This window comes from Phalacrocorax carbo, chromosome 7 (genome assembly GCF_963921805.1).
Source record: "Phalacrocorax carbo chromosome 7, bPhaCar2.1, whole genome shotgun sequence".
Taxonomy (NCBI): domain Eukaryota; kingdom Metazoa; phylum Chordata; class Aves; order Suliformes; family Phalacrocoracidae; genus Phalacrocorax; species Phalacrocorax carbo.
The window spans coordinates 40,565,357-40,581,229 of record NC_087519.1 but is presented as its reverse complement, the minus strand read 5'-3'; the positions used below and the strand labels follow the sequence as shown (position 1 = coordinate 40,581,229).

Here is a 15,873-nt window from a genome sequence, read left to right as displayed (position 1 = left end):
AACAGGAGCCACATTAGCAGAAACAAAGTCAGTAGTATCAAGCGAAACTTTATTCCCCTTTGCTTGGCACGTCTAATAAGGCATCTGGAACACTGCATTCAGTTTTGGGCCCCCCAATACAACAAGGATGTTGATAACCCGGAGAAAGTTCTGCAGAGGGCCATCAAGATGGTGAGGGGCTGGAAGACTTGCCCCTTAAAGAGAGGATGAGGGCATGGGGCTTGTTTAGCTTTGAGAAAAAAGGTTAGTGGAAACTAAAAGCACCCTTCCAGTACCTACAATGAGGTTACCCAGAAGACGGAGCCAAGTACATGCTGCATGATGGAAGAACATAAGAAACCGCAGATAAATTGAAACAGAGATTTCAGTGAGAAATAATGATAAGCTTTCTCACCATGAGGTTAGTTAAGCATTGGAACAAATCGGCCAGAAAGATTTTGCAGTTCTCATTCTTGGGGGCTGTCAGGGCTCAGCTAGTTGAAAACCTTCACAATCTGATTGACCTCACAGGTGAGCCTGTATTTTTTTGTTTCCAAGATGTTTAGAGAGTTTCATTTCCACCCTGCCTTGGCATCAAATTTGCACGTCTGTAATTTCAGCTATTTTCCTCACTTCCTCTTGTGCTTTCTTTTTATTAGGGAAATTGGCAAAAGGCCTTAGAAGACAGTGAGCCAGACAGCCTCTCTACGTGCCAGACACTAAACACATGGGTATGTGCAGATAAATGGGGAAACCACGGATCAGACCAAAGTACTTCAGCCACCATTACTCACTACACACACATATCTGTTAGCCCAACTGTAAGATTAAGACACTCCAGATCAAGTTTCCACCTCCTAAGACAAAACATTTCTATTGAGACAGTGTTCAGTGGGGTTTTTTTCCCCAACGTCTAAAATGAAGTTATTGTGGCTACTTTTAAACCCGAGAAGTTAAAAAGTGTGTGCTGTTTAGCTTGAATTAAAACGATCACAATATTAAAACATACCCTACAGATTTTAAAAAAAAAAAGCATCACAAGACAACTATTTCCTTAGCAATACACTACTCAAAATTAGGGCAAAGGAGATTTCTACCCGAGATTCAAGTTTCACCACTATTTGTCAAACACAAACTGTCCCACCTACAGATGGCACTACAGATCACAGTAAACTGCTCAGAAGACTGCTCCCTCCTGTACACATCTCTCTTCTCTCACACGACTACTAGCATTAGGACATCTTGCTTTTGGTTTGTTAGCTGCTTTGCCAATACACACTAAAACTCGGTATTTAATGCACATAAGAAAGAGGTATGCACCTTTTGTCGTTTTCAAATTGGATCTATATTCTTTTTTTTTGCTAGTCCCTAGTACTGAAAGGATTAACATTCCTTTCGTGCTTATCACTGTTTTGAACTTTGTTTTACTCTCAGTACAAGATGATGAGGTGAAAAAAAAAAACAACCTGTCAAATAATGTTCCAGGAAATATAAAGCATGGAAAAGAAAACATTGCTGTGAACAGGAAAACTGCAATCTGTAGTTCTACCTTACCCAATAGCTACCATACCAATAGCTATGGGGATTACAAGCACCAGTCTTTTGATCCAGAAGGAGGAAGGCAAAAGCAGAACTAGGCTATGTCCCATTAGAAGCCCTCAGCCAACCTAAGCTTGCATACCGCTATTCTATGTATATACACAAGCATACATTGCTAAAAAGTCATTCCCAAAGTCAGCTGTGTAGAAAGCTCTTGTAATACAATCCTTAATCACTTTAGGAGAGCATTATATTCCCAGTCTCAAGAACTCTCACATACACCATCACAGTGTCAGCTGGAAGAATAGTTATTTGGTCCAGAGTAACTACAGCAAAGATATATCATTAAGGAAAAAGAAACAAAGTTGAAAGGTATTACTTCCAAGGCTAACAATTTGCAAGCAAGAAAAACTGTCCCATTCTTATCACCTAGAGTCCTACAAGCCTGGCAAGCAACAGAGTAGCGCTAAAATCACCTCAAAGTGCATCCGTCATGCCAATCTGGTTATACCTGGTTAATGAACTAATATTGAATTGGGCAGCAGTATTGCAAGTCTAAAAAGTGAGAGTTTCTGTTACAGAAAAAAAAAAGCTGGCTCTGAACAAATTCAGATATCCTAAACTCAAGTTTCCTCCAATCTCTAGTAGTTTCAGCAAGCAAAACAAATCATTGAACACATGTTGTACCAAAATCATTTTGCCCTTGGGTTGATTAAAATCAAATATATTAAAAAAAAAAAAAATCTAAGTACCTAAAAAAGAAGCATAATATTGAAACCAAAATTGCATTACATTTTACAGGATAAAAATACTAATTTTCATGTACCACACATAGCAAGTATGTTGAATATGAACTGTCGATATATAAGAATTTCCCCTCAATTTTTGTTAACTTTAAAAATATTGAGGGAAAGGTATTGTCTTACAGGTATACAAAGAAAAAAAGTCACTGAAGAAGATAGATTTCAGGCCAATAATACATACAAGATGATATGTTTACTGTAACAATTTTCATACATTTCAAAGCTAAACTAAGACTTTCAGATATACTACAAAAAGCAAATTAAACCAGCACTGAGCTACCACTCTTCAGAAGTGTCCATCTTTACAACTATAATGTGGAAGCAGTATTCTAACTAATTTCTAATGAAATACAAGGTAATATTTACTGTAGGTGGCAGAGACTGTGAGAAAAGTTTGGTTTCTGTTTCACATAAACTAGCATCAACACCAAATATATTCAACTATGCTTTTAAATACTGGCAGTAAATGTAAAATATGACCTCCGTGTACTGAAGGTCAAACAACTGTCTGACTTTCACATGAAACTCAAGACAAAAAATCTGAATGAAGACAGGTGGCTTTGTCATAAATGTTCAAATCTGGGCCACTTAGAAAAATAACATAGTAATCCACGCTCTATCAGGTTCTGTTAGGTAACATAATATATACCATGACCACCACACTGTACTGGAGAAGCAGCCGCATTTTCTAGCAAACAGTTCAGCTGAGAACGAAAACTTACGTCTATGGTGAGACTCCCCAAATTACGCCATTCTTCCCTTCAACATGTTTGTGAACTTGCCACAGTAACATGTCATGCAGTCATTGCTGCAGTGTCATGGACAAATCCTTGTATTACTGGCAGTCTACTAGCACATGAGAATAAAAACTAAAGATGCAACTTCATAATTGTATTACACCTTCACATGCATCTTCATGTAAAGTTTAGAAAGATACAGGGACAACATTACCCTTTAGAGCTGGTAAGTCAGTCTTATTGTGAACTTCCTGGCAGCTAAATGAGCAAACTTCTATAGGATAAACTTTCCAGTTTCTGGACGGGGCCAGAAGGAAAATAATCACAAAGCCTGGATTTAACAGTATGCACTATCCTGCACTTCAGGTTTCAGCAGGTTTCCCCTTCAGTTAGAACATCATGACACAAATCTCATAGCAGCAGATACTTGCTCCACAATCCCAGCTGCTGGAATTAGGAGCATGTTTAACAACAGAATGGTTTGGTAGGAACCTAAGTCCTCAAGTCCATCACGCTATATACAGTGAATTGGGGCGGGGGGACACACAACAAAAAACCCAACCCAAACAAAAAGATCAAGATATTTATGCTGCCTTTAAAGACCTTCAATAAGGGAAACTGCCTATGTACAGCTATTCTGGTGCTTAGGAAAACATTTAAAACGTTTTTGCTAAGCTTCCTACTGTAGTATAAGTCTAACACACCTTGCATAGGCACAAAAATATTATCTTCATTTTTTTACATTTGCCTAAATTCTTCTACATCCTTTTTGCACCATAATACCTTAAATTTTACAATATGTCCAGCAAAGTCTTATGGAGACCAAGTAGAACAGAACAGTTTTACACCACACTCTTATGTCAATAAGGTGTTTCCTTTCATGCTTTAATATGACACGGTTGACTCACCTTGAGGTTCAAAAATGACCCAGATCTTTTCTGAGAAACCACTTCTGAACTATTCAAATTCTATGGGTGCTACTGAAATACAACTGAAGTGCAGGCCACTGTACTTGGTCCTGCTGAACTAGAGCCTGACCATTAACTACTTCAACTGCTAAAGGCTTCATTCTAGCCTTAAGCTTCTAAATCATAGAATCACACCATTCCACTCCCATGGTTTCAGTTATAACAATCAGGATATTTTCACTAATAACTCAAACAAGGATGCATTTTTTAGAAACTTCAACTGATATATTATCTCAAAAGATAGCCTGTTAAACCACGCCAAAAGTTTTACCAAAGTCAGAATTCATCACATTTACTGTTTCTTCCTACCACATTGGAAAGAAACTAAGTTTGACAAAACTGTTATTGATAACTATGATGGCTACTATTTGGCTCCTTTATCACTTTCAAGGAGCTACAAAAAGAACGTAGAATCATTCATTACTGTACCTGTTAAACCTGGATCCTCCTTTCCTGCCTTGCTCCTACATACGCTCTTTTTAAAAGATCGCGTTTGCTCATCTGCAATTTTCCAGAACTTCATCCATCCTTCGTGATTAAGGGCAACTGTAATGACTTAAGTTGCCTTATTAAGTTCTTTGCACATGCAAACATGAAATGCATTAGAACCAGCTTATTTCAAAACAACTCAGTAGACAAAATAAGCTTTGCCTACCCTATATTCTAGAGTCCATTTAGCTCCTGCTTCTAAGAGACATTTCCACCATGCTTTCAGAAAGGGAAGTTCTACAGCTCTAAGCCTAAGATTTAGATGATGGCATGCAAGTAAATAGTACAATGGTGTTTTCCATACTATTTCTAATATCCCCTAGCAGCACTCCATTTTCTCCAAAGCTGACAATTCTTAGAGAAAACTTTCATTAATGTGACTATGATGACAGTAGCCTTCTCCATGCAGTTTCAGGTAACTAAGATTCCAAAGAGACATACAATCTAAGTTCTCCAATGTATAAACAAGAGTGTCAAAAATCAAGGAGAATAATCCATTCCTACGCTGCAAGTTCAACTAGACTGTTAATCCCTCAGTGTTCAATTACTTACAAACCTGAAAAATATGGTATACCTAGGCTGCTCAGTTTTTTCATGTGAAGAGATTTCAATGACTGTTCTTGGCAATATATAACTCTTGTCCCTGGCTAGGCTGAAAAGCTGATCTTTCATCTACTAGCCATTTTCTACTTTCTTAGAGAACACAACACAACTCCCGGATTTCCTCTACAGTTTCCTTTAGGGCATTTCTCACACGTTTCATATTAGCTTCAATATGACAAATTTCAGAAAAGCTACAATAAGCACACTTTTTTTAAGTGCACAAACTCACTGGCACATCACACAGTTGCTTATGTTCTGCAGCTAAGTGGGCTTTCGTACACAGTCCAAACAGCCTCTGACAGAGTTCACTCAGTAAGGCACCCTAGCCACCTAGTCTTGCTGGGTAGTACAAGCTCCCAAGCTTCCCTGTGGGCTGCAGCACTTGCCCTTTGGCTGGTCTCCCCCAGCGCTCTTCCTGAGCTCTATGACCATTTCATGAAAATGGGCCATCACAGCATGCTGCCTTCAGGTATTACAGAGAACTTCACACATTTTTCCAACATTGTCGGGTTTGAGAGCGAAGTTCACCTCTTTGGGGACAAATAATTGGTCTGACGCAAAAAAATTCAAACAACATTATAACTTCAACTTGGGCAGGGAGACCTTGATTTAGTGAAAAAATATATATACACACACGCACACACACACATATATCAGTGTACTTTTCCCTGCTCAGTTTTCTCACCACTCACTAGTGACAACTGGACTCATGTAGTTTAAAAAAAAAAAAAAAAAATTCCTTCCAAAACACAGCTGTATAAGTAGCAGAGAATTTCTTACGAACAGACTGAAAAGTTTACTATCAGAAAGATATCACTTCAGATTTCCCAAATTATTAATGAGGTAATGACTGAAGAGTCGTCAGTATGGATGAACATAAGCATACTAAGCCTGTCAGCGAGGTTCCAAATTCAGAGCATAAATCCCACTTAATGATCACTTAATGGTATATTTGACAAACAAGTTTATAAATTGTTGACTAAGCAAAATGCACACATCTGTTATTAAAAATTTCAATAATTAAATCTCTTATGACTATTGATCTTAATAATGTACATTTTCTAGGAAAATAGATATTTTATAAAATGAAGGAAATGTAGAGAACAATGTTGAGCCAATCGTCTCAACAAGAAAAGTAAAATGGAGGTTTCTATATCATACCTCTACGCTTGGGCTAAGGCTGCTCGGCAGCGTTTCCGATGTCACTGTTGTGCTTGGAAGGCTGGAGAAGTCCCAGGTATTCACAGGCTGTATTGGTTCAGATGGCTGAGAGTGATCAATGCATTTTGGATTGTCCAATAAGGTCACTTCATAAAATTCTTGAATATCTAAAGATGTGAAAAAATTGAGAAGTTAGGCTTTATAGTCACTATAGCATTCTGATTTTAACATCTTCCTCCTGGCAAAACAAATTAGATACCTACTACTTTGTCTATTACAGATGAAACTTTATCACCAAAATCACATGAAACTCCCCACAGGATACACAACTCACTATGCCCTGTAACTCAGAGCCTTTGTGTCCCCCACTTGCTCTGGGCTTCTACCACCAACCCCAGGAACAGGGTCTACAGCAGGAACGGCAGAAGCATATGGAATAACTGCGGTGGAACAGCAGAAGGGATAGGTGCCTATGCCTCAAGGCATGGCATACATAATTTCAGCTAATGTAGCCTTTGGTTATATGAAATCTACCTTTCAAAGGCAATATTAGAAGGTCTTTTTTGTGGACTATTTTCTAATTAAATGACAACAGAAATAGAAGTATACTGATGAAATCAGCAGGAGAGAGAAGTTGCAAGAAGTTAAGAAAAAGGAAATGGATCAGGATGGGTCATCATCTATTTTTTCAGTCTGTGTAACAGAAATAGGATTAAACATTAACAGTATAAATTATGAGTCATACTTATGAACTAATAAACAGCTTCTCCCATAACCCTGAAGGCTCAACTAGAAACTTCTGGGGAACAAGAATCTGGTTGCATTAGTTTTTCTTACTGATATCCTATCAACTACATGAAGCACCAAGAAAAATAACACAATCTAAAGAAGCATCAAAACGTGCTTCTGTGGAAGTATAAGCATATGAAACTTGCTACCACAACCATAATCACATCCATAAACACTCACATTAGAAAAAAAATAAATCTGAAAAGGTACAGGCTAAGGAAAGGGCAGACAAATGAAGAAGTTGTCCTGTAAAGATTTTAGTCTCCCCTTCAAAGGAGACAGCTAAACAGGAGTTTGAAACGCATGTTTTCAGTTACATCAACTCCATAGATGACAAATATAAAGACATGGTTAGCCCAAGAAGTAAATAGGATCCAGCCATGAATAAAGAGGACTCTTCAGAATCTTGTAGCTTTTCAGCAGCTGCTCAGTCAGTATCAGAGGCACAACACCCAATTCCTTAAAGGAGCTGCACCGCAAAAGAAAGATCACGCAAATGAAGTCTTAAAATTGCTGGTGTTCCAGTCTTAGGTATTTTTTGTTATATATAGACATTGTACGTCTGCTCGTTACCAGTTCAGAAAACTGCAATTCTCAAATTCCACTTGTATCTTTTCTCTGAGCAAGAGTCAAATTCTTATCAACTGCTTACATTAATTTTTAAAGTTATAGTTGCTCTTAGCACTGCTGATTGGAAGAAATAGCAGTGAGGGTTGCAGAAGATGTTAAGTGACCTAGATATACAGGAGCAAAGCAGTCTAAGAGATACAAATTGCCTCTAAGTCTATCTTTCACATTAGCTCCCTCAGTTGCAGATTTGTCTTGTAGCTGCATTAACATTAATACATCAATCAAGCACACCAAGTAAAGATTCCTCCCCACCCCCAACAGAGAGTACTTTGTATATTAAAATAGGCAGTGGTTTAAGTTGATTCTATAGCTGCAATCCACAGCTACCAAGCCAGGAAGATTACTGCATTATTTATGGGAAGGGGTTATTTGTGCAACTGTTTTGCAACAGAAAACTAGGGCAATGATTCTCAATTCTGCTACTATTCTTTTAAGTCCCTGCCAGCGGAGGTAGCCATTTATTCACACTGCAGAATTACTAGTTTCAAAAAAGCACATTATTTCCGATACATCATCTCCACTTCTCTATGAAGGACACCACAATAGACTTACTACTGAAAGATGTCAGAAATATATACACCACTTATTATGGGGATTAGTTTCTTTTTACCCTTAACTTGCTCCAAATGATATCTACTTTTTTAACATGTGTTTACATTTTTACTGTTCAGAATGCAAACATTAAGTACTTATGAGTATATGCACCCTGAATGTATAAGGTACACAAAGAATGGGTGCCAGACATTTACTTCTTTTAAAGCCAGAAACTCAGGCCATACTAAATCTAACCTAAAAAGTTTCTTCTTCTGGTCTACTGCTATGCATCAGCTCACAAAAATATTTCATCACATGAACACACTTAAACATCTACTGAAGTCATATTAATCTGTGGATGCATTATTAGCATATGAAAAGTTCTAACATTTTCCTAATTCTTACAAATAGCAGGTAGTAAAATACCAATTTTTTAGTTACATTTATGGTTAGATTCCCTCTTCAAGCTAGTTGTGCTTTTTTCATGTCCCAGCCCCTTCCTCCCATATTAATTCCACAACAGATTACTTCTTAAAACTAAGTTACAGAAAACTAAGTTACAGAAAAATAATTCAGATCAGATATCACACAAAAGTAAAAGAAAATGCAGATGGAGAACATTTCTGACTAGAGGGGGAACATAAAAAAGAACAGCTGATACTTAAAAAATAGAAGCACAAAGCTTCAAGAAAGTCAAAGTGATGAGATGAATGGTAGGCAACACAGAAAATCATCCTGGAGTTATGTCAGCTTACAAGCAAAGCCACATTAAGTAGCCAAATCAGCATTTGATGGCAACAAGAATGAAAGTCTATACAAAGCAAGAGACAGGCCACCAGTTCTGAAAAGGAGGACTTTTAGGACATGCCAAAAAATTATTTTTCTTAACTTATTAGTAACATGAAAAGCTAAGCAGCTGTGACAAACAGTAATTTTTTTTCCACTATTCATTACAGTAGAAGTTGCCCAACTACAAGCAGTTTGCTGGTGTATTTTTTTCCCTCCTTCTCGTATTCTCCGCTCACCTTAGTTTTCTTGTTTGAACAGGCTCATCCACCAGTAATGCAATATACTAGAAGCTAAAACTGCTCACTCTTAAAGCACACAAGAAAGAGTTATCTACCAAATATAAATTGAAAGCCAAATCAACCTCACAAGAGAGTTCCAGGTTCACTAAAAACCACAACACAGTAATTAAAAGAACAGCAGAAGCAAACAAATTATTAGATCATCTCCTAAATTGAGTATATTTGATGGCACTTCAAGAGCCTACATCAATTCTGTCTAGAGGATCCGCCTCCAAGGACAAGGATTCTAACCGGCAACATGACACCACTCCTCCAGATAGATTTCTTCCCTGCCCCTTAGAAATCAGACATTAGGCCTCTGCTTGCCATTTCTGCTAGTATGTGGAGTGTCTGATACTTTTTGCTACATATTCAGAGAGTGCACTTGTAATCAGGATAACTTAAGATCAGTGCACATTCTAAAAATCTCCTTGTCAAGCCAAGCTCTCCACATACACTTTCCCTGCAGAAAATAATATGCAATTTTAGTACTGTCAGCTAGTAAAATAAGGCTGAGCAGAATTATCCTCTGCATTCACTTATGCATGAACCTTCTGACAACTGTAACTTTGCAAATTGTAACTTTGGTCAGGCATTGGAACAGGCTGCCTAGAGAGTTGGTAGAGTTGCCATCCCTGGAGGTATTTAAAAGATGCGTAGATGTAGCACTCCAGGGCATGGTTTAAGGCGACATGGCAGCGTTGGGTTGCCGGTTGGACTTGATGATCCCAGAGGTCTTTTCCAACCTTAATGATTCTATGATAAATCAAAGATGGGATACCTACAATTGCATTTTTCTTAGGAGAATGTTGTAACCTCATAAACAAGGTGTTGGCATTGTTTTTAACAGGCCACGGGCCTCATGTTAAGCTAATAACCAGGCCTCTGGACTTGTCCTGGCCTGCCTGGAGCTTTGTTTTAGCTTGTCCAACCCTAACAGCAATCATCTAAAGACCAAGTGACTTATCTAATTTGTATAGCTTTTACTTAGCTTCAGACAACTGTGTGATATAATACCAATTTTCAGAAATATTTATATATAAAACACAGCTTATACACAACTAAATATTTAAATATATATTTGCATATAAATATGTTTATATATCTAAATATATGTAAAACCAATAGGTATTACATCACACAATTGCTCAAAGCTAAGTAAAAACTATACGTAAGTAGATGCCCACACACAGATTGTATATACGAGTAAGAGAGTGTGTGTATTTCTGTAACTAATAGATATCAATAACAAGATATTTTGTAGGGAATGAATTACCTAAGACCCCAGAATAAAAAGCAGCACAAAAGAGCACAAGCATAGAATGAGCAGAGGCCTTGAAAGTAAAGGCACAGGATATCAGAGGCCTCAAGGCTATAAACAGCTCACCAACTGCTAATTACTGGTCAAAGGAAACCAACCTTGAGAACTGGGCAAAAACAGGTTAGGGGATAACAGAATAAAAAACAAGCATCCCACATATGTAAAACACAACATATGTGCAAGAAATTAAAAGGTAACATAGAACTGCAAAGTAATGAAGAAAGAACAAAGCACAGAGTACACTGGCAAACAAGAATAACCTCAAGAAAACACAACAGTGAGGAGGAAGAAACCATCAACACCGTACACCTCCACGGGAAGGATTCCCTGTACCACTCAGTCTCCAAGTCCCTGTTCTTCACTGCCCATACTGTAATACATTTTGGCTTTCTAACAAGTGTTATGCAACTCACTGTATTATTTACATGATGTCATTCTTTAGGTTTCTGATATTGGACCTTTAACGTTAAAATATAGAGGGAATCACTAAAATTTCACTGGCATTTACTACTTATTGAAAGTTGTGGGTTTTTTTTTTAAATAAAAAGCAGTCCTTTGATTATCACAGTAACCTACTGGTTTTAGGCTTTGCATTTTTACACTTTACGCATCTTGACCATTTGTGGGTTATAGGTGGTTTTTTCTTAAATAAATGCCAGGAAATTCCACACAAGCTTAACATTTCATGGAATAATACTCTGACACGTTTACTACAACAGACTGCACTGGACACTGTACCTAAAACAGTGAACCGCTGCCCTTACACCATACACTACACAAAGTTGTAAACTGCTACCACAATATACACAAAGTTAACGACATTTGTATATGCTGTATTAATTGTACCCTCATTTGAAGATTTTCAGTTTTAATGTATGTAACAGCTTTGTGCACGAACAAGAGTTTGAAAATTCATATTTGTTTTCTGTTTGCTCATTTTTTTTTAAAGTCGAAATTCATATCTTGCATTCTAAAAAGCAAAGGGGAAGGAAGGTCACTTCCCTCTACCTGCTGGCAATACTCTAACACAGCCCAGGATACTGCTCGCTGCCTTTGCCACAAGGGTACACTGCTTGCTCATGTTCAACTTTATGTCCACCAGGACCCCCAAGTCCTTTTCCACAAAACTGCTTTCCAGCTGGATGGCCCCCAGCACATGGGACTGTTCCTCCCCAAGTGCTGGACTTTGCACCACTTCTTGAACTCCATGAGGTTGCTGTCATTTTCTCCAGCCTGTTGGGGTCTCTCTGCGCAGCAGCAGCATGACCAGAATTTATGTGTTCCAGCTATATAGTTAATTCTGCACTGACATCAACAAGGTATTCCTTCCTGATAGATGCTCAACAGCAGAACAGACAAATTTCAGCCAATGTCAAAGCCAACAACCGAGAAAACCACTAGATACATCTGCATCAACATACAGACTTTACAGCACAAAGCATTTCAATACCAGCTTTGTCCAGGAGAACCTTTCAGTACAACCATGCTCCCTCAGGCTTGCAAGCAATCAAGGAGCTTATGAATTCTTTCAAGAATTGACTTATTTCAGTTTAGTATTTCGTTTGAAGATCCATCCATGTGAGCAATTTCTTTGTCATCTCTCATTGGTTTGCTTCTTCTCAGACGTTCGCAAATACCTGGGTTGTTTTTTTGTTTGGGTTTTTTCTTTTTTTTTCCCCCCAAATATGGGTAACTTCATAAACAAACAGGTTTGTTAAGAATTTGAATACCTGTACATTGTCCAGGAAGAAATATCATCCCGTTACAAATTAAGTACTTCTCTAGTTGCGGGGGGGGGGGGGGGGTGGGGGGGGTGGGGGGGGGGGGGGTGAGGTGCAGCACGACAGGGTGGCACAGGACCACACATCTATCTGTCTTAGGGCTTCCTGCCAGAGCACCTGAAGCACTGAAAACATAAGTCTTAAAACTACCAAAAAGAAAAACAAAGGTCAACACATTATTTCAGTTCAGGGCAATTTGAGATGTATGGCATCTGTCAAATTCATAGCAACCCCGCATTATCAATGTATAGACAAAATGTAAGTAGAGTCACGATCGCTGTCAGAACAGGCAAAAGAGTCTGCCAGCGCCACAGACTATCATTCTTCGGTTGTAAAGCAGCTCCTACTAATTCTAAGGAAGTCTCAGGCCTGCATACTTACTTCACTTGCTATATCAATCTAAGAATATCCACTTAACATAAGTAAACGAAGACTTGAAGAGTATATGATTAGTGATCAACAAGAAAACACACAAAGAAAAGCTTCATATCCATTTACTAAGCCAACAACCAGAGTCAACTAAGTATTCTCTGTGTATTCATTGGTTGTGTTGTGTCACAGTGTGTGTGTCTAGTCAAGAAATAAACATTTGCATTGACACTAGAAAAAATGAAAACCAGCCTCATCACAACCCATGTAAGACCCCTTTCAAGGTTGGTTGTTTTGGGGGGTGTTTTGGGTTTTTTTTTTTTTCCTTCTTCTTTAAAAACCTAAACTGCCTACTGCTGTGCACAATCAAGACTACTTAAAAGTGAAAGTTGCAAGTTGCAGTGCAACCTTCTCGCCACGTGTGCTGTTCTACAAGATCCTTTGCTAAAAGCTGCAGCATGTAACTTCTCACCCTCAGCTCTTCCACTTGTTTCAGTAACTGTCCTACCCTTTAAACCTCCCTTCTGCACACACTTCTTTGCTTAACTCAAATTCCAGGAGATGCTATTTTCTACTTCTAACACAAATGGTCCTTAATTTGCACTCAACAAACTGCCCTCATCTAACCTCAGATCTAGTTGTTTCCTTTTATTCCTCTAGCTGCTTTTTACAGTCAGGCATGTTGACTCCTTACCAGCCTGTCCACTTGTGCCTTCCAAACTGTATATTCATATTTTCCTTTTTATTTACAAATCACTTCTTCACTATATCTTCACATTGCCTCTTTCCAGTTTTTCTTCAGAAGCCTACAGGGTCTTCTCCTCTATGTTCAGAATTAAGGCAGGAAAAACTTAAAAAAATTAAAGTTGCCATCACACATAAAAAATTGGCATAGCAATTGTCTGCTGTCCAAACTCTTTCCCATTTAATACCACCCCGTGCACACTTAGGCATCAGCCGAAGCCTAAAAAAAAAAAAAGAACCAACCACCAGAAGATCAAAACACCACCACAACAAAAAACCAAGCCCAAACTAAAAACAAACACAGTGTTACCTACAAAAACCTGTCAGGGACAAAGGAAGTGTTACTATTAAGTCTTATTTGTAGGATGTGCCCTAAACAGTGTCAGTAGAGGACTGCGATGTTTTCTCTCCAGACAAATGCATTCAAAAAAAAATCAAACTATTTTGGGGATGAGTTCACTCAACACTCCAAATTGAGCTTCCATACAGGTGCATAGCTCTGCTTAGAGGAGACAGCACAAGCATTCATTTCTTCTACCAACAGTAAGCTCATAGATGTCAAGGTAATTATCTGACATTGGCAGCAACACAAAGATGGGTGGCACCACATACTAGCATCTTCACCAGCAGTAATATTTGTACACTACCTGCAGCGAAATTCTAACAGAAGTATCTGAAAACAGACTTAAATTCGCAACACTCTTACAATTTGTCCACAAGTTTTCCCTACTCCACCTCTGTCTTAAGATGACCTTTTAATTTAAAGCCAAAGTAACTCAGCTTTTTTGAGGACAGGGCTGGGAAGATGTTTGAACATGACAAGATTCCTGTAAAAGCTTTACCAGAGAGTTCTAGAGCCTCCCCTAATTTGGAGAAGGAACACGAAGCTAAGGAGGTTATTCTAGTGTCAGCCCTACACCTTCCATGGCCTCTTAACATTCTTGTAAATTTAGCCTAGTTATAATTCAGTCTGTGCAAGGTGACTACTACTCAGTTGCTAGAGCTCAGTTTTTTTGGAGATTCATTCCACCTGCACCAAAACATGCACCATCCCTCAAAACAGAGGCAACCAGATGCACAGGAGCACATGGCATTCCAGCTGCAGAGCAGAACAGGATGTTCTGCCCTTGCTGCTGGGATCACCAAGGAAGCAGGCCTAAGGTTAAGCCCAAATATCCTCTCGTACTTTCCCCCTTCCTCTACACTGTACCCAGAATGTATTAGACATTTGCACTGAAGCAATTGTTGATGGAGATTAGGAGCAAAGCCAGGTACACAGCAGCATGGGAGGAGATAGGCATCAGAACTAGGGAACACAGGTATAAGAACACAGGAAAGGAAGTGAAGCAAGAACAGGACAGAAAAGAAACTTTACCAGAACCTGGAAATTATACCAACTCTTCTCAACTTTTACTTTCTTTTCAGCCCCTGGACAAACAGCAGACTTATTGACAGAGTTCTCCTTGTCAATAGCGTCTTTTAATGGTAACCTTGTGATGGGAATAATGCTGTAATTGATAAATTCTACAGTGTAGCTATGCAATACTGAATACACAGTCAGTATAATAACCACAAGGATAATCTTTTGCCACAATACTATTTATCTGCATACCAGTAGCTACTCAACTTACACTAGTCTTACTTGCTATTTTAGGCTACCAAAAGCAGCACCTAATCCCAAAAATTCAATACATTGCACTGTCACACACACATGTAATACAGCATGGAAAACACTAAAAAAAAAAAGCAAGCACACAACCACCCCAAAACCTTCTACACTAACTGTATTACAAACATACAATACAAAAGTAGTCCTTTAAAAAGGAGGGGCAATGAGACTGTTAGGTTCCTTGAAGGGGAAGACACAAAGTTCTTCCAAAAACTAGGACATTCTGAAGCAATGACAAACTACACGGCAGAAAGCATACTAACAATGACTGAGTTAACGCTGCAGTCATCTGGACACCAATTAAAATGTTTTATCCTCCCCCTATCTGGATAAAGAAAAATCAATTAAAATAATCAAGTACTTAACTACTTTTGAAGACATGACCCAAGGTCAAATCTCTCTTAAACTGACCAACTTATGCAAAAGTTTCAGAAGGAGACCATAGGAAGCATAACCATAGTATATCCTTAGGTAATTGCCTGAAAAGCAGAAGCACCTCAAAGTTATAAGAATTATATCCATGGATGTTTCAGCTTCAAATATAAGCAAAGATATTGTATTACACAAGTTGCAATCTGGGGGAAGTCACAAAAATGCAGCAAGGTTTAAGATTTCAATGTGAAAATACCCTATTTAGTATCTACAAGAATTCCAGTAGCATCCAATAAGAGAAGATCCAATTCTCTCTGA

The 15,873-nt window shown here is 38.4% G+C and overlaps 1 protein-coding gene across 10 annotated transcripts in view; it reads right to left on the bottom strand.

Moving 5' to 3' along the window:
• DLG1 (discs large MAGUK scaffold protein 1) overlaps nucleotides 1–15,873 on the bottom strand; it is a 167,969-nt gene that overhangs the window by 146,252 nt on the left and 5,844 nt on the right. For all 10 annotated transcript variants that reach the window (XM_064457636.1, XM_064457638.1, XM_064457640.1 and 7 more), the window contains exon 3: nucleotides 6,280–6,446. In XM_064457636.1, the coding sequence (XP_064313706.1) occupies nucleotides 6,280–6,446 (167 nt within the window). The remainder of the gene's footprint in view (nucleotides 1–6,279; nucleotides 6,447–15,873) is intronic.